Consider the following 20,041-nt stretch of genomic DNA (forward strand, 5'->3'; position numbering starts at 1 on the left):
CTTTTTCTGTCTAATGAAACAGACAGTTGAACAGAATTATGACAGGGAGCTGCTCTGGTGAAAGGAACTTCCCTTCTCTCCATGCATTCTGCATATATTGTTACATTTTATGAAGTGACTCATGAAGGTCTATTTTTGTCCTCGCATCAGAGCCATCCATAGTCAAAAGACAACCAAATGACGTTGAGAGAAGCTGTGTCAAATTTCAAAATGATTGTCGATGGATCAATCCTGTGGGACAAGTGTGTGTTGATGAGTTTGGCTTCATCAGCCGCATGACCATAAGATGCTTGTAATTTCCGGCTATTACTTCTTTCTTGACCTCCTGACCCATATAAACAGCGACCTATCTGACTATTTGCCTTGCGCATCTAGACGTCCCAGGCACCTCGAACTCAGCATATTCAACATGCTCCTCATTGTCCCTTCCTCCCCTGAACCTGGGTAGTTTGGCTTCTCTGCATGTTCTCCTTGTCTTGGTAACAGATGTGAGGAGACACCCAGTTGGCTGAATCTGAAACTGTGTATCTTCCCAGACTCTCCTCTCTCCCTCAGCTCTTTTCTCTAATCAGTTACCTCAGAAAACTTGCCCGCATCTGGTCCCCCTCTGTCACATATACTGCTGCTCTGGCTGACCTTATTCTCCGTGGTAAGTGTGGAGGCACATAGAGAACAAGAGAGGACCTAAAAATAAGTGTGTTAGAGATCCTCAAAGGGAAACTTTAAAAGAAAGAGAATGACATCTACACAAACGGGAGATTATGAACACAAAGTAGGTGGATATAACTTGAGAATGGATGGATATGAGAGAGAACCAATTAGAAATCTTAGAAATGAAAAAATATGCACATAATAAGTAAATTGTTTAAAAGAAGAAGTAAAACTACAACAGAAAAATTAAAACAAACACCCAGACAAAACAACTCTAGAGTGGATCACCATTCATCCATCATGTCTAAGAACTATTTATCGCCGAGTTAAATAAAAAATATTAGTTGATACGTCATTATTTAAAAAAAACGTCACCACGCTTTGCTAAAATACATTTTATAGTCTTCTGGAAATAACGTCTTTATGATATAAGCTAAAACTATGCTACTCTCTTTGAATGATTCAGAACAATGCCAGTTAAGCAATAGCAAAGTTTTCATTTACATAGAAGACATTTAAATCTCACAACGATATAACAATTTCATGAATTATTCATTTCCCCTGCTTTTATGTGTTCTGGTCACTTCCTCTCCACCCCACTGGTGAAGGAGGGCTCCCTGCGCTAAGTACATAGCCAAACACACAATACCCAGCACTGCTGAGATGAACTTGACAGCGGTTCACTCGCCATACATGCTCACAGTCTAGGGCAGGACGTTCCGTATCAGGCAAGGTCGCTTGGGGTCTGCACTCAGGAAGAGAGTGCGCAGGGGCGTGGACCCAGACTCTGCAGTAGTACGAGGATGCGATGTCTCCGGGTTATTGGGGGAGGATGTGACTGATTTGTCTGAATAATTCCACAGGCTGGAGAAGTTGAGCTGAGGACCAGGAGAAGTGCAGCTGACCTGCCTGATAGAGGAACCAGCCAAGTGGAGAGACTTTCTTGCTGGCGAGGGGGAGGGAGAAGGAGAGAGGAACGAATATTTGGGAAGCGCAGGGGCTCATGGTTAGGCTTTGGGCGCCAGTGAGACTCAAAAGTATAAAAGCAGCACTTGGAATTTTAGACCTTGCAATGTAGTGTGCTTAATATCAGATTACAGATGTTGGTTTTTCAATGCTGGATCATTGAATCCAGATACTACCATGTTTCCCCGAAAATAAGACCTGCCCCCAAAATAAGCCCCAGTTAAGATCTCAGCCAGACGGACACATTGAGTACGCTATGATGTTCCAGAAGAAGATGACATGACTGTATTTGAATACAGGTGGATTGTTATACATGAAAAAATAAGACATCCCCTGAATATAAGCCTAATGGAGCAAAAATTTATATAAGAATTGGAAAATGAAAATGAGAAACTTCATCTAGAACCCAGCCCGAAAGATAAAGGGATGAAAAACACGACTGTGAATTATTGTTGAAAGGATACATTGAGAAGTTCTACATTATGTCTAATTGTAGTCCTACTAATAAAGAACGGAAAGAGTAGAGGAGAGGCAATATTTTAGGAGATCCTGGCTAATATCTCACCTCTCTGGAATGGAAGAGAAATGCCACAGTGGAGGAAAACGGACTCTGGATTTGGCGGGTTGGATAGTTAGAGGCTCTGCCATGAAGAGCCATATTGACTTACGACTCTGTTCAAGAGCCACAGGAAAGGGGAAGTTCTCTAAGCAGGAGAGTCTGTGGTATGATTTGTACTTTTAGATGATCACAGTTTGAGAATTGTTTTGTGAGAGGTAGAATCAGATAAGAGAAATTAGATAGCTCTTGTTGTGGCCCAGGCAAGATGTAATTATGGCCTGGTCAAGGATCGTGATGGGGAGACAGACAGAAGTGAGGGGTGTCTCATGAAAACATACGAGATTAAACTGATGACTGCGTATGTGTAGGGGTAAAGGAGAACAAAATGTTATCGATGATTCCAGGATTTCTTGTATGAAAAACTGGGCACATGGTGGTGACAGCTACCAAGATAGAAAAAAAAAAGAAAGAAAGAAACTAGTGGAAGAATATTTAGGTGGACTCGCATTCTTCATGCAAACCTTACAAATGAGCACAGGAAGCTAAGGCAGTATCTGTATGGTTGGACTCGACCTTATGTTTCCGTTGGGTTTTGGTGCGCTGGCAATTTTGTCCACCTAACTGGTCTCTTGGCCTCCAGTGTAATCACCTATCATTAGAAAGTGCATGTCTGATTGCGCCTTTTGGCTGCTTAAAAACCTGTAATGGGTCCAAGTCATCAAGAGTTGTCTATAGGACTTAGACGGTTTTTGCCTCTTGCTTGCCCGTTAGCCACAGTCTCTATGGCTACATATTCACGCATATGGACCGTGTCAACTCCTGCGTGTACAGCCTGAACACCCAGTTAGCCATGCCATTGCTTTTACTAGACCGTCAACAGAAAGCACCCAAAGCGAGCAGAATAGCATTTATTTTTCATTGCTTCTCCGCCCCCACAGGCAGAATAAAGAAGAAGGTTTAGAGAGTCACCTCTGAGATTGACTTGGCAGGACTGAAACACAAGCAGCAACAGGGAGGAGAGGGAAGATGTAATGTTGATTGTGAGTTGCTTTTCTGGAAAACTAGAAGACGATGATGAATAAAAGTTGAAAATTGGGAGAGTTTTGGGGTAGGATTTAAGTTTGAAGTCATGGAAGGATACACCCTCAAGCTAAAATCACCCGAGAAAGAAGGGAACTGCAGAGACGTTAGGGCTGGAGGTGTTGATTTGAGCATCGAAAGTGAGCAGGAGGAGACAGGGTTATTCCACTGGATATCAGGAGTTGTAGTGTTAATTTAGGATTTCATCATAATTTATGTGGATAATGTGTGATGCAAGATCATCTATTATTCTTATGGTAGTGCTAAAACATTGTCCATTAAATATTAATAACATTTATCAAGAACTCAGTATGTACCACGGAACCAAGATACCCAGAATTCCAGCGCTCTTTGCCTCAGGTGTTAGCTCCAGGCACTTGGGCATGTTGTTTAGGTTCCAGGACTACAGATCGGAGGTGGAGTTAAAGAGTAAGGGTTCTGGAATTATACAGGTTGGGGTTCAAATTCTGGCCTTGTCACCTGAGCTGTGAGGCTTTGAGCAAGTTACTTAACATCTCAAGATCTTTGTACAGCCTTCTCATTTGTACATTTAGTAATGTCATCTTCCAGGGGCTATGTGGTAGTCACTCAATAACTAGTAGCTATTCATTGTTAGTAGTAACGTTATCAGGTGTGCTGGCCAAGTGACAACAGATAGTAAAAGTCTGGGTGAGGACATGGCAAAGGTAGGGGATTTGCAGAAGTCTGTGAGGTTTGTGGCCATTGTTTGCATGTGTGGGATCGTTCCAGAAGAGCCTGTTTTATTATTGTCCCCGGCTGTGGTTCAGCCTTGGGTTGCCATGGTCACGTTCCTGGGACATGTATTTGAGACTTGGAAGCCCATGTCCCTCCACTACTTGCTGACAGATATCTCAGCACACCCATTACCACTCAAGAAAGAAGCATGAATTGGCATTAATCCATCTATTACAAACAAGTAAACCAACTACATGACAAAGAGAGATGAGCAGGATAAGGGACAAAAACTAAATTAAAAATGTAAACTCACTTCTTACTATGCCGTTCCCACCAGTTTCTCTCACTATTCTTTTGATTGCTGTCTTACATCCAATCTCAGCTCCTTTGCAGTGGATAAACCATCATAATCTTGTGTTCCAATTGGACCTGAACCCTAATTTCCCTTCAGAGCTCATCTGGCTTTGTCATATCTACTCACCTGATCTGATAATACCTAATTTATCAGCGTTGAGAAGTATTTGTTTATCCTACTGAGCTGGTCTCACTTTTTATTTTTAAACCATGCACATAAATATGGTTACCCTTCCACATATGAACTTGACATAAATAAACAGACTATTCCCCATGAGTGAAGTGAAGCAGACCATAAGCTCTGAATTAATTCACAGTGTGAATCACTCACTTCCAAATAAAAAGGACACTTGAGTGCAAGGGTGTGGTGGAGAAAAATGGCACATCAGTCAGCTGGGAGTACTTCTTGGAAAACAATGCTATGAAGACTGATATATAGGAATTAGGAAATTGGTTGTTGTTGCTGTCTGAGATATTGACATTTGGGGGAAAATGTTTGTTCCTTGTTTTCATAGCAACATTGATATTGGGACAATATAAAATAGTCAAGAATCACAGAAGATAATTGATATGAGTAATTGCAGTTTCCCTTCTATCGAAGGACAACACAGTTTCTTCTGAGTAGATGTATATCTAATCCCTAAAAGAGGAAGAGGAAGGTATGTCTACTTGTCTTTAATCCACTGACACACATGAGAGTGCTGATTATTTATGTGTTTACTCATTTATATAGTCCAGTGATTTTTATGATGTGGAGATTGTACTTTATGTTGCTAAAATCTTATATATAATTTGTTTCATGAAGCTTGAAACAAGTCATTTTTAGTAAACCACTTTTGAAATGAATCATCATTTATCAAGAAAAAGGTGGCATAGCCTGTCATCTTCCAGCTTTTCAAATTAATATGATCCATGGGTTTACTACTTTGGAGATGTAGCTGTGAGCCCCTTTGTCATTTCTGACAATTACTGGAGTCTTGTGTCGGTGACTCACATCGGAACTGTTGTCAAAATACTTGCTTTCCAAGAACCAGCTGAATTTGCCTCAGGAAAAAGTGGTTTTGTCATTATCTTTCAGAAAATTTAGGCCTCTCTTAGGAAAGCAGTGTGCATACACACCTCTCAGAACTCATGGGATTCCTCCGTAGGAAAGGTATATGGCTCAGAAGCATGGGAAGTGGTCACAGGCTCACTGGAGGAAGAATAAAGCTGTTATAAAATGACTTGTGTCATTGACACAATGTCAGCAGGCACCTGGGGAGCCAGGTGGGTTATCGTACATTAAAGTTGCTCCAAGTCACATCGTAGGCTAAATCATAGTCAGCACGCGTGTCCCTTCTCGGAGGTGTCCTGACATGTGGAAACCAGGTTTCGTTTCTTTCTGGGCCAGCGTTACTCATAACTGCTGTGCGGAATATGTTCAATGAATTTCCATCTATAAAAGCAGAGTAAGAGCCTGGTGCTGTGCTGCACGGCCTCAAAGTGGCAGAATAAAGCTGTCATGGCCTTTTAAAGCCCTGGGAAAGGCTTTTTAATAGTCTAGGACCAGAAACTTTGAAGTCGTTGTGGAGGATAGTTTTGCAATTAAACGGCTGCGAGACGGTGGTTTTCAAGAGCAGACCCATGGTGGTGAGTGTGGGTTGCTTCTGTCTTCCTCTTGCTGCGTTCCAGCTGTAGCTCCTCCCTGAGCTGCAGTGGCAGTCGGGAAGAGACCAGAAGAAAGGAAAAGAAGCTAAAAGTCTGGAAAAAGATGTGTTCTTTATTGAAAACTATTCATTAATTGCGTGCCTTGTGGTGGTGGTGGTGGTGGTGGAGGCGGCTAGCAGGCATTCACCTGGGAGGTGACCAAGGTATCTCAGAGGCAGCCTCTGCCTCTAAAGCAAGTATCATCTAGTTGGCAAAAGAAACGGAAATGACAGAAATGACATGAGGGATAAAGAACAGGATGGGACAAGGGCCAAAGGCAGCGCTGGGGCTTGGAGTCACTCAAGCAAGGAACAGGCATTGGATATTTATTCACTTATGTATTTAATTTCTCGAACCAACTTTTGAAAACCATACCCGCCAAGTGTGTGAATGGTATTACCTGTTTATAGGGAACTTGTGTCCTGGGCCTCACTCGGGACCACGTTCTGTGTCAGACGTTCTGCACATGTGGTCGCAGTTCATCTCCACTGCCAGTGTGCGAGGCGCCGCTGCTATTTTCAGGAGAGAAAACAGAAGCCCTGTGAGGAGCAGTCACAGGCCTAAGGTTACAAAACCTGGGGAAGTCGGGCTTCAGTCCCAGGCAGGCATTTGCTAGACTCGTTCAAGAGCTCATAGTTGAGGGAAGATAGGAAAAAGCAAGCAGCCGATACAAACTCAGCATTCTAAATGCTTTTCTGGAGTCCCTTCACGTAATGTCATCCCATAAGCATTCTCCCCCCCCCCCCCCCCCCACGTCATTAAAAATATTTGAAAGGAACAAGCTTTCAATGAAGCCAGGCTTTCTTTTCTGGGGGATGCGTGGGCCTGGGGAGTGGATGTCAGAGGTGAGAACCGCAGCCCACACTCCGTAGTTGCTAACAGGAATGTGATAACATATGGGGTGGGGGGGTGCTGCCAGCCTCCATGGGCCAGTGCAAGGAAGAAATTGGGGCAGCAGTAGACTTGAGAGCTCCAAGGTGAGCATATGGGCTGGGTCAAGTCCCCAGGCCAGGTGCCTTAGCCAACAGACAGGAACAGGTGGTTGACTAGGAACTGAATTCATCAGAGGCGTGGCAAGGAGGGGGCAGTGATGAGGGATGACAGCTGGGCCATCTCCAGGGAGGGAGCCTAAGGCAGGCCGGACTCTGGCACCTCCTAAATAAACAACCAGGGACTCCCAAGGATGTTTTCTCTTGGGGTTCTCTCATGCCTTAAGGGAACCATGTGCTTTGCGTGGAAGAGTGTTTGTCTTTTTGTTTGTTTGTTTTTTTAACAGATCAAAAGGAGACAAGAGGTGGATCTGGTTTATAAGAAAGAAGGTGAAGCGTTAAGCTTGAAGGGGTGGCAGGATCTGTGCAAGGCCTGATTGGAAATGCAGGACCCGACCTTAGAAGAAGTGTCAGGGTGGGAGGTGTGGATGAAAGAATTCACGATACCAACATTTCATTAAAGTCAAGGGAGAGAGTACAGAAAGGAAAACAAAGGACCAACAGAGAGAAAAGACAGTATTGCCAGAGATGTAGATTAAAAGTGAATTGCTAGAGAATTTGGCCATTCTCGGGAATCTAGCTGATTTTATGAAAAGTAAATAAAACAAATCTTTGTGTATGGGCAATTTGTTGCCGAACTTAGTGTCTTCAGTAGATTAAGTTAAATAAAGGATCCTTTTGGAGAACAAGAGTTAAAATACAAAGGGAGGAATCAGTCCCCCCAAACAACAAAAAAAGCTACTCCCTGAATAGAACTGTTGGCACATGACACGGTGCCAATCAGATTCATATGGAAATGCATACTTTGACAAATAAAAATATTTCTGCCAACATTAAAATTTACCCAGAATATAAAGTGAAGGAAACGTTCGTATGCTTTCTGTTTTGAAGGTCAGACTACTTTCTCAGACTCAGTCGTTAAAACAGTTTTGCCTCGTATATTCTAAACCCAGATATATTCAAGTAGAGTAGAGAATTTTACTTTTAGTTCCTGGAGGGTTTATGGAGTCATGGGGAGAAGAACCAGTTTTCATCCTTTTAGACCAAATTTTCTTTTTTCCTGGCCCTTTTCTGTCTGTGAGGCGAAAGGCAAATCATTCACTGGATCTACCGAAAGCCATCAAGGTGTCACCCACGTCACCCTACTCCCACATCTTAGAGAACTGGGCAGGTAGACAGAACCATCTTATACAACCTGAGAGAATGGTAACCAAAACATAGGCAGAGCCAGCGTCTGGCTTGGCATTTACATCAGGCAAGGAGCTCCTATCAGAAGGCTTTCTATAGGCAGTGATATCAGAATAGCATGCTCTGCGTGGGGTATCTTATTTGGTCCCTGTTTATGAAAGTCGTGCCAATCACCTGTGAGGCCTGGCTAACGGATGGTGACAGTCACTTGATTGGTGTCTGTTTTATCACCTGTTGAATTACACTCTTCATCAGCTGTCTCGTTCAGTGCTCTTCCAGGCCGTGAATCACATAACTCCTTCCAGAGTGTTCTGTGCAGGCAGTAGTGACAGAGTTCACATGGCTAACAGTTTATAGTCAGCAGCTGCTTAGAGCCACCCAGCAGTGGCTTATGTGGTAGGAAGTGGGATGTGTGCTGATTAATCCAGGCCATCCTTCAACTTAGTTTGCTTTATAGCCAAGCCTTTTGATTGTGCTTTTTAAAGGAAAGTTAGTGAATGTGTGGATTTTCCATTTAACAGAGACTTATTGATCTCCTCTTCGATCCTATTAGTACCTATGTACTATGGTAACTAGTACTGAGGGGTGGAAAAGGTTGCAAAGATGAATTAAGATGCCTTGTTCTCAGGGACGGGAAGATTCGAGAGATATACAATGTCCTCAAAAGTGCTTTATTTAATGTGCTACGTACAGAGAAGGAGTGGTCTCTGTCTATTTGGGGAGATCTGGGACATCTGCTTAAAGGAGGTGGCTTTGACATGGATATTAATGGTAGGTAGAGTTCATTGTCTGAAATGGAACAGAAAAAAGAAGAGGGATGTTACAACAAATAAAGTGGAAGTACAGAGGTGGGATTTGTTTTTCCTTTGGGGGGGGAGGGGAATCGCCAACTAATTTAGAAGTTTGGGGAACAAGTACGACAGCATCAGTAGAAAGTTGGATTGCTTGAGACCAGATTGTGGAAGGCCTTGGATGAGAAGCTACGGGTGTATATTATAGGTGATGGTCCTTGGGGAATCCATGGAGGATATTAGAGCAAAAGAGTGACATGAACAGTATTTGTGGGGAAAGTCTAATTTTGTATAATTATTGTTAATGTGAGGATTGGAGAGAAGAAACTTAGAGATGCGAAGACTTATTTGCAAGGATCCTGTGATGGGATTCTGAGAACTCCTAACAAAGGTGGTAGTAAGGTCCAGACAGGATGAAGGAGAGAGAGGCTGTGGAGGAAGTAGTGATGCGACTGTGTCATATAAACGTATACGTCACGGGATAGGGGAAAGGCAAGGAGACGGCAAGTTCTCTAGAAACATACATGGAAAAACTGAGGCAAGTTTGGAAGGCTGGAGTCTGAGTTTGATGTGCCAGTGGAGCATTGGATTGGAAATTCCTGGCAAGTAATTAGTCATGATGGGCTCACACTCAGGGAAGGCACTGCAGCTGGGGAAGCAGAATTAGAGGTGATGGGACTGGGGAAGAGTCGTCTGATGGCAGGAGTCGGAATGAGGGGTGTCAGGGTTTTAGAAGGGTAGTTAGGTGGTGAGAAATGATGATGTGAATGTCACCGAGGAAAACGCTACACCACCTTGTAACAAATTAGACTGGAGATTGAAGAAATAAGGGGAATGATGCTTCTGGGCAGCAGTGGTGTCATAATAGGACAAAGGACTCATGGCTGGGGTGGGAGAGCTTTGGGCGGCATGCTATTGTCGGGTCAGGTTGACGGGGAGGAGATGGGGAGCGTGATGAATTCTGCCGTATATTTAAATAAGATTCCTGAAGGAGACTTACAATGCTATATTTAACAAATTGTGAAACATTTTCAAGAGAGTGTTTGATAGCAGAACGATAGACCTAGGGCAGTTGAAGTGAATGGAGAATTGACCGATTAAAAGCCGAAGACACAAGAACAGAAATTTGGAGTTCGGAAGCTAGTGGTAGAAGAGACACAGTGAAGGATCTCTTAGATTTTACGGAAGGATTCTTCGTTTTAGAACTGTAGGAGAATGAAGGAACTAGCACAGCTCTGGCAAGAGGGTTTCAAACAAAAGGAAGCAGTAAGAGTGTCAAATAAGGTGGATGGATTACGAGAGGTGAGAACCGTGAAAGGTCATTAAGTTTGGGTGGCAGGGGCTAGTTTGCATTGGAACAGGTAGAAGAATGGGAACAGGTGTAGGAAGTGGGCGATGAGATCATTTTACACGTCATTTCAGTTGGTGAGGCGGCATCATGGCTGCTTTTTGTTCAGTTAACTGGGATCCCTTGTCCTCTGTGGTTTGGAGTTTAATCTTTCTCTGTTAAGTCTCTAAGTGTTGTTCTTCCCTGATCTTTACCCCTTTCATATACCCAGCTTCAGAGTGTTCTAGATATAATAGTTCTAGAAGTCCATAGATTTATATCTTCTCAAATTGATTCTAAATCTATGGAATCAGAATTAAAATCCAAGAGGTCCCTCTAAGAAACCCCAACAAGGAAAGTCTAATTCTGAGAGCTGTTATTTTAAATGCCGTCTCTTACCTCAATAGCAATACTTTCTTGGCCTGGTCTGTTGTTTCAGTGTCACTTAGGCCTGAAAACCAGCCCTGTTATTTATGTTTCCATTTTGAGGGTGCAAGAAGTAAGATTAGGGGGCTAGGAGACTGATAGGTCTTTATGAAATACTGATGCCTAGAGAGGTCTCTGGCAGCTGGAAGTGCCAAATCCTTGTCTGAGGAAAGCTTTCTTCCTAAAGTTCTTTTGTCATTTGGCTTCCCCTTAACTTACAGCGAAAGCTATAAACAATGGACACATGTTTGCAAAGGCCTAGGAGTTGTGTGACATTAAGTTCACTGTAGGACCCTATCCCCATTTCTAATCTTATTCTGAAGGAGACCCACTCAAGATGCCAAGAATATCCCCCCATCTTTCCTCCACAATTCCAGGTCCCTCTTCTCCCACTGCACTCAGAGTTGTTGGCATTTGTTTGAACACTTCGTCACAGAAGCTAGATCTGCAGTGGGAGGTATCACTGTCCTTCAGGCACTGAGGACTGAGTAGGGGCTTTTAGCAAGGTCCTGAGTTCCTTAGAAAGGGCGATGTACTGTGTTCAGAATTCACCAAGACGGCAGATATGGTAGCATCCTGTCCAAGGGCAAAGATGCAAGGAGGAAATGGAGCTCTGCTAGTGACATGAGAAGGCAAGGAAGCTAGAGCTCTTCCCTTTTTTTGAGTCGTTTGCTTTTTGTGTTAATTCTCATTTAATTTAATGTCATTCTTGTAACAGCTCTGAGAAGTGGGTAGGTCCTATGCCCATTTTACAGATAAACTAGTTGAGGTTCAGCAAATGAAGGAAATTGTAGGTCACTCTGCAGGCAAGCTGGCAGAGCTAGGATTTGAACCGGTCCTGCTTGATTTAGAAGTCCTTTCCCCAAGCCACATTGCCCGTTAGAGGGGTAAGAAGTAGACCATGTTTATATGTAGACTTTTTTTTAATGATTGTATCTGAAAATCCAGGACCATGTGCTGTATTTTTTTGGTTTCTCTTCCCCATTTGTTTCTTGTCTGTGATTTGTTGTTTCGGTTGACACACTACTCTCCACCCCAGGAGACAGACAGAGTCTGTTTGCATCCAAAACAGAAAGTGTTTCGACATCTCCCGGCGAGCTGTGTGTGTGTCTCTTCACTGCATTCCTTCTATTTGGGGGCAGGCGGACACAGCTGTGACTGTTAGGTGGAGAGCACAGCTGTGGTCAGCCGCCAGTTGACAACGGGGTACATGGTGTCACTGTCCTATTACTCAAGTGTGCCCAGCTCAAGCTGCTGCGTGATGGGCATTTGTTGGGGCCAAAGTGGGGGAAGAATTCTATGTACTTTGTAGGAACAATTTTGCAATACCTCATATTCGATTTGCCACATGTTCTCATAAAAATATCATGAATCTGAGCTTGTTTGCATAAAACCCAACTGCTGGTTGCTTGATTCCTGTACTCCTGAGGATTTCTGGTTATCGTTTGACCCTGTAGGCTTTCATTGCCTCAGATCTTTGAACAAAGCTGTGTTTTCATCCTGATTGTAATGCGGGGAAGTTATATGTGATGTATATTTTGTTCAACTAATAATATTAAGCGTAGAAAAAAGTTCCATCAGGGCAATTGGTCATTATTAGTATATTTGTGGTGATGGCTCGTAGATTATTACCTTGAGAATAACAACAGACTCATTGACAACAACTAAGAATAGCAAACGGAAATTCTCCTTGCTTAAACAGCTTTTTACTAGGCTTCTTTTTTAAGTTTAAAATGATGAAATGAAACTAACAGAAAGTATTTTCTTTTTTTTGCTATTTTGCAGAAAAAGCCACTGTCTGCAATAATAAAGGAAGTCTGTGACGGGTAAGTGTTACTCAGGATAGATCTGAGATGCCCCAGTCCACGAGTGAGAGGCAAATAAATATTCGTGTGGGATTGTAAAATATAATTCATAAGTCTCTATTTGACCCGCCCAAAGACACCAAGAATTACTCTGTGAAATGTGCGCGCCTCTCTCTCTCCACCAAAATGTTACTGTTCCTCAAAGAGGAGAACGTGTGAAAGGGGTGTGTGGGGACTGGGGTGGGTTTTATTTATTTTGAAAAGTTGTGTTCATTCACCCTTCTCAGCAGGGAGCAGTCTAAAGTGCCTGAGGTTAAACAGACACTTCATCTGCTGTAAACTGAGGGGACCACAGGTCCCCATAGAGAGAAAGTAATTTAAAAGACAAGTCCATGGGTAGCTGCACTGCCACATAGAATGTCACAATGAGACGGTTTTCTCACTTCCCTTTGGCGGCTCCCACAACCCAAGGGAAAGCACATATGGAAGTTGCATTTTTTTTTATTTTGTTTTATTTTTTTTTAAAGCAGAACTGTGACTAGAGTATTCCCTGGAATTTATTTAAGACCTGGGATACTTGACTAGAATGTTCCAATATGCAGCAAGCATACTGATTGGGGATTGTAGAATGCAGAGACCATTGAAATGTAACAATTATCAAAAATACAAATGGCATTCGTTTCCTTTGTTTTCGCTTCTCCACTCCACTCCTTCTAAATACAGAGAAATGTAACTTTATATTGAAATATCACCCCCTCCCCAAAAGCTGTGCAGGTGAAATATTTAAAGGTGAGCTTGGAACAAGATCTAAATGAAAGGTGGGCTCGTGTCATCTTGTTTTGGAAATTACATTGTGGGATATGTTGACTGCTGGCATAGTTTCAATCGTAGCGTATTTAATTCATCTGACTCTATCAAAACTATAAAAATGAAAATGACCATTTATTGTTTTTCTGATGAGCTTATGCTTATGTTTTTAAGGTGGTCCCTTGCCAACCATGAGTACTATGCATTGCAGCATGCCGACAGTTCAAACTTCTATATCACAGAAAAGGTAGGTCAACCCCATTGTCTAATCTGGGACTTACATTTAAGGAAGTTAAAACGTGACTGATGTTTCCTCTGTTCAGAGCGGGACATGCTGCTCTAAATTTTATAACCACCCTCCACAAAAATGCAAAGCAAACAACTGCTACTTTGCTATTAACAAGGTGATAGCCCGTTCCAGAGTGAAGACCGAGTATGGTTCTGCGTCCTGTTTTAGCAACTGCACTTACCTTCTACAGAGAATTTACCAATCATCGCTCTTATTGCTTGGTTAAAGCCTTTATGTGACACGTAATGACAGTCTAGCTCTCCATCCTCAGACTTGTGGTGTTTTTTTGTTTGTTTTTTTTAACAACCTCTAAGCCATCTTAAAGTAGTTGAAACTATGACAAGAGATCTTTTCGAAGTTGGCCTTGTGTAGGCACTGATTGTTCTTTGGGTTTTGGGAGCGCTGCTTTCTTCTTGGCTGATTTTTATGCTTAAGGAAGCTTGGGAAAGAAGGAGGGACTTATGAACATGACGGTAGCTCTCTGGCAGCAAATAAAAGTAATGTCTTCGAGTGCCCTGATAGGAGAAGGGAAAACTAACATTTGTTCAGTACCTACTGGAACTGGGCCAGGTCCATTATTCTGTTGTTTTCTTCCTGCAGACTAACCTGTGATGTAAAGAATTTTGGCTTTGGTTAACAGATAAGAAACTGACTCATAAAAGTCAGGTGACTTGGTCAATATCTCAGGAGTGGTAAATGCTAGAATTCAGAAGCAAGTCCATCTTTGTGCTTGTATCATTTTTCCTTTGGGGGATTTCTAGAAGAGTTTACATGCAGCTCAGTTTTATGAGGTGTTCACGGAAATTTTAGGAAGCCAGTATTGTCCTCGTGGAACTTATAACCTGGTGGGGTTGGCAGGGAGGGAGGGGACAGCCTTGTGAACAGTTTTCACCACAGCAAGGTGGTTGGCACTGGGACGGAGGTAATACAGAGTGCTCTGGGAGGAGGGAGAAGGGGCGACCTCAGGGCCAATCAGTGGTCCCTAGAGGAGCCATACGTTTACCCATGAATCTAGTGGTGGTGGAAGGTGGGCACAGTAACAGGGTCTGGTACCCACTGAGACTGCTTGCTTTACCCTGAGGAATGTGTGTGTGTGTGTGTGTGTGTTTGGTAGGGGGGAGGGGTGGTGGGGGAAGGGGTGGGGCCATTCGGTCCAGCCCCGAAGGAGCATAGCCAGAGGCCTGGAAATGCTTCTAGAAATCTCTTTGTTGTTCCCAGATGGGCACTGGAATTTTCATAACTGGTTATGTTCTCCTCTTCACCCTGATTGCCAGAATGCTGAGTATTAACAAGTGGACTAGATTTCCTGGCCTGTGTTATTAATTTTATTTGTTCCTTTGATTCATTCCACAGACTATTCGTTTTCTGTCTTGATTTTCCCCTTGCTTCATTTTCTGCATATTTTTCATTGATTTCTTACTGCATTTATATAATCTGCATGCTATTCTTTGTGAGATAAAGAGGAAACAGATAAATACTAGTTGAATGTTAGCAGTTAAGTGTATTGTTGATATCCTTAAGGAGAAGGTGATCTCATTTCAACTTAGTTCACCTTTTAAAGGCTAAACTAAAATATTGTGACTTGTGGGATATTACTGGAAAAGATTGCATGGTTTCCTACTATTTGGGGTATAATATGAAAAGTGTGAAAATTATTGTGATAAAATTATAGGACAATAGAAGTTATAAGAGTTTTTCAACCATCACCAATTAGTGAATAGTGAAATCAATTTAGTTATAATAGTATTAAAAATTGGAATGTCGTAGATAGAATAACTAACTCAGAGTACGTCACCCGTGTAGTTTGTGAAATATTTGTGTTATACACACACATATACGACACATGAGTAGTGCACTGGATTTTTACCCTGGGTTGTGTTCCAAAAGCCACTGTGTCACAACTAGCTCTGCCTTTGATTAATCTGTATTGACTTGTGTCCCCTGGTGGCTGTCCTGCCTTCTGTCACCACTGTCAGGAGACCTCAGCTTATTGGAGATTACTAAGGGTGGGATTCTCACACTAGGAAACCTAAGCACCTCAGGGAGGACATTTCTGAAATGTAGATCTTTTAGACCCCGAACCCCAGAGACTCAGAGTGAGTGGGCCTTGGAATGTGGCCTAGGGTGTTGCATTTTCAGAGCCCCCCCATGGATTCTGGTGCAGGATACCCAGGGACCACTTGGAGAAACTCTGCTCTGGGGCTGCTTTTCTGAAGAGCCGGGATCTGTGTGTACTGGACACTGTGCTTCGTGACCAGAACCTATGCACTAAATTTGACTTAGGAGTGTGTTTGTGTATGACCAATTCTTGGGGTAATTTAAAAATTCATATAATAGGCACTGTTTTGTTCTAATTAATATTAGCACTGACCCAGAAAATCCAAACTACTCAGAATCTTGTTTTGCCTGAGGAAGTTCTTAATGTTGACTTTAAAAGGGATTGCCACCTAAGTCTGTCCCTCTTCAGCAGGCGTAGCAGGGGTCATTCTTTTATTAAGAGTTTAGGAAATGAGAAGACTCATCTTTCTAATTGTAGCCCTTTGTCTGTAAATAAAATGTTATCACTCTTCCTCCTGCAGCTGTTACTGGCACAGCTGCGCGTGTGTGTATGTGACATAGAACTCACCACACACAGGGCAGGAGATGGACCTTGAATCCTGGGTCCCCAGGGACAAACCTGGGTTGTCTTCAGTGTACTGTTAAGTCCATCCACTTCCTTGCAAGTATTCCTAAAATTAGAGCCTGTTTTCCATTTTTAAAGTAATGTATTTAGCATCATCTTGGTTACTTACAGCCCAGAAAGTTGTTAGGTAATATTTGCATTACCATGGTAACTGGTGACTAAGTTTTAAAACCTGTGCATGTTCTTAGTTACTGATTTTTCCTCATGTGCAAGGTGGTCTCCCTTCATCTGTCACAGATAAGCACATCACCTGTAATTTCAAAGAAGAAAGGTTCCTCAGGCCCTGCCAGCTGACACGTGTTGTGACTGATGGAAAGATGCTTGTGAGATTCTAAGGAAGGCACCACCCTACTTTGTCGTGTTGTTCAAGCCCATTTTCTGAAATAGTCTTCATTTGCTTATTGGGCCATTAACTTTGGATTTTCAGTGCAATGGGGAAAAAAATGTGTTGTTCCACAGAGTTACGCGAAGTGTAGAATACAAATAAATGCCATACAGAAAGATAAGATTCAACTATTCACTAGTTCACATTCTGCCTCAGAAACTTTTATATCTCAAGGTTATGTCAGAGAGAGAGAGCAAGAGAGAGAATAAAAATTGAAAAATGAACTGTGTCTTTTTGGCTTTATTGAGGTATAACTGACAAAATTGTAAGATATTTTTATGTACATCATGGTAATTTGATATATATGTACATCTAGTTAATTAACACACCCATCCCATCTGCCTGTCTGTCTGTCTGTCTGTCTATCTACCTAACTATCTATCTACCTACCTAGTGAGAACATATAAGTTCTACTTTCTCAGCAAATTTCATTTATCTAATACAGTGTGATCGACAATTACCATATTTTACATTAGACATTACATCTTCAGGCTGTACTCATTCTATAGCTGAAAGTTTGTACACTTTTACCAATGTTTCTATTTCTTCCAACCCCTCAGCCCTTGGCAATCACTCTTCCACTCTCTGTTTCTATGTTTGACTTTTTTGTTTTCTTTTTAAGATTCCACATATAAGGGATGCCATGCAGTGTTTGTTTTTCTGTCTGATTTATCTCACTTGGCACAATGCCCTCAAGGTCCACCCATGTTGTCATAAGTGGCAGGATTACCTTATTTCTCATGGCTGAATAGTATTCCATTGTATATACCGTAGGTGCCACATCTTCTTTACCCATTCATCTGTTGACAGATGCTTAGGTTGTTTCCGTATCTTGGCAATTATAAATGCTGCAATGAACATGGATGTGCATATATCTCTTCAATATCCTGTTTTTATTTCTCTTGGATGTGTACCCAGAAGTGGGACTGCACTCACTACGGTAGAACTATTTTTCCACCATGACAGCACCAGTTTACATTTGCATCAACAGTGTATGAGGGTTCTCTTTTCTCTACATCCTCCCAACACTTCTCTCTCTCTCTCTCTCTCTCTCTCTCTCTCTCTCTCTCTCTCTCTCTCTCTCTTATAACCATTCTGACAGGTGTGAGATGAACTGTCATTGTAGTTTTAATCTGCATTTCCCTAATAATTAGGGATGTTGAGCATCTTTTGATGTGTCTGTTGGCCATCTAGCTGTATGTCTTCTTTGGAAAAATGTCTATTCAGCACCTCTGCCCATTTTTCAATTGGGTTGTTTGTTTTTCTGATATTGAATTGTGTGATTTCTTTATATGTTTTGGTTATTAACCCCTTGTCAGATATATGATTTGCAAACATTTTCTCCCATTCTGGAGGTTGCCTTCCTATTCTGTAGATGGTTTGCTTTGTGGTGCAGGAGCTTTTTGGTTTGATGTAGTTCCATCTGTTTATTTTTGTGACTTGTGTTAACTTTAAGTATTTCGATGGAATTTGTCTTCTGAAGAAGAGTGACAGAAAGAAAGTGATACACATTTTAGTTCATTATCCTCATTCCAGGCTGAAGATGAAGGTATTATTATCTTCATTTTACAGTGAGGAACGTGCGACCGAGCGAGAGAGGTTATGTAACCACTTGTTTCGGTCAGACCGATGAGCAGTGGGCCCGCTGAGGCTTGCACCCAGGTGGGTCTGCCTCCAGAGCTTTCCACGCCGCCTCCTAGAAACCTCCTTCCCCACCCCTACAGCCTGGGCCCCAATTTATTTATGATGCCCTTTCTTTGCTGACACCAGGCCAGTGATCCTAACGGTAATTGCCTCTAGAAAATAAATGCGGGAAGTTACAGCCCGTGAGCGCTGGTCAGCAGCCCCAGTCTGTGGCTTTCTTATTCCTTAAGAGGAGAACTTGGAGAAAGTTGGACCAGGTAATCTCCCACTCACTAGGGATTAGCAAGTGCATTTTCATTTGCTTTTGGTATGGATTATATCATTGGCTGAGGTAGCATTAGTGCACTTATACCAGTCTTTGTGGGCAAACGGGAACACTGCCTTGTCATTGTTCATTACACGTATGCAGAGAGGTAGTTCCCCAGAGCTTGGGACATGGTCGAGGGTGCCCTTAGGACCTCGTGTGGACAATTGAAGTTTGATCACGATTTCAGAATGGTGTTCGGTTTCCCCCTGCAAAGACCTACTTCAGAATGTCTGAAGGTTAGTGATGTACCTTGGCAGTGTCTTAGTTTGTTAAATTCTTATTTTGGAATAACACAGAAAAACATGCCTCCTCAGATCCTCTGCGCAAAGCTGCCCCAGGAACCTTTGGGAAGGAAGTGGGGTTGTTTGAGGAGTACCCCTTCTTATACCGTTCCTACGGCCTAGGTGCTCTGGGTTCCCAGACAGGCCATGAGCTCCCCAGACTCTCTGGGCAGACAGAGGTCGGGTGCCCCTAGGACTGGCATTTCCCACTGGGTCAGGAGACGACTTAATTATCACATGGAATTCAGTGCAGTGGTGATGCCTTGCGCTCTGGGCTCCGCAAAGAGCTTAGTGACATAAATGTGCCCCGTTCTCTGCATTCATGTATCTCAAGATCTAGCTGGGGAGAAAGTCTTGAAATGGGCACAGATTTTGAGGAAGGAGAGGAGGGCACTGAGTAATTACAGGAGTCTCTCCTTATCCTCAGCTTCAGTTACCTTGGTCAACCCTGGTCTGAAACTATTAAATGGAAAATTCCAGAAATAAACAATCCATAACTTTTCAGTTGCGTGCTGTTCTGAGAAGTGTGATGAGTTCTCACACAGTCCCCCTCCATCCCACCCAGGACGTGGCATCCCTTTGTCCAGCGTATCCACATGTCTGCTCCCAGCCCGCTGGTTACTTCTGCAACTGCTGCTGCCTCTCAGTGCTGTGTTCACATAACCCTTATTTCACTGAATGATCGTCCCAAAGTGCAAGAAGAGTGATGCTGGCAGTTCGGATACACCAAAGAGAAGCCCTAAAGGGTTCCTCTCAGTGAAAATGTGAAAGTTATTGATAGTTTGAGAGAGAGAGACCACAGTCACATAACTTTCATAACAGTAGATTGTTGTAACTGTTCTATTTTATTATTAGTTGTTGTTAATCTCTTACTGTACCTAGTTTATAAATTAAACTCTATCATAGGTATGTATGTATAGGAATAAACGTCATATACCGGGGGTGCCAAAAATATGTATGCAAGTGGACACTTTGGTCAGCGTTGCTCAAGCAGTAGTTCGCCGTAATTGGAAGTGTCTGGATGCTGATGAGAACCACTATGAGCACCTCTGGGAATTGCAGACGTCAAATGTGACTTGTATTCATCCTTGTTATTGGTATATATTGAGTATTACAATTTTAATACA

General features: G+C 42.5%; 1 protein-coding gene across 6 annotated transcripts in view; it reads left to right on the forward strand.

Moving 5' to 3' along the window:
- The window catches only part of ELMO1 (engulfment and cell motility 1), a 474,721-nt gene that overhangs the window by 97,421 nt on the left and 357,259 nt on the right, over positions 1-20,041 (forward strand). For all 6 annotated transcript variants that reach the window (XM_019726329.3, XM_074341005.2, XM_019726327.3 and 3 more), the window contains exons 3-4: positions 12,499-12,539; positions 13,500-13,572. In XM_019726329.3, coding sequence (XP_019581888.1) covers positions 12,499-12,539; positions 13,500-13,572 — 114 coding nt within the window. The remainder of the gene's footprint in view (positions 1-12,498; positions 12,540-13,499; positions 13,573-20,041) is intronic.

This window comes from Rhinolophus sinicus, chromosome 4, assembly GCF_057876585.1.
Source record: "Rhinolophus sinicus isolate RSI-liver-muscle chromosome 4, RSI-T2T, whole genome shotgun sequence".
Classification (NCBI taxonomy): Eukaryota; Metazoa; Chordata; class Mammalia; order Chiroptera; family Rhinolophidae; genus Rhinolophus; species Rhinolophus sinicus.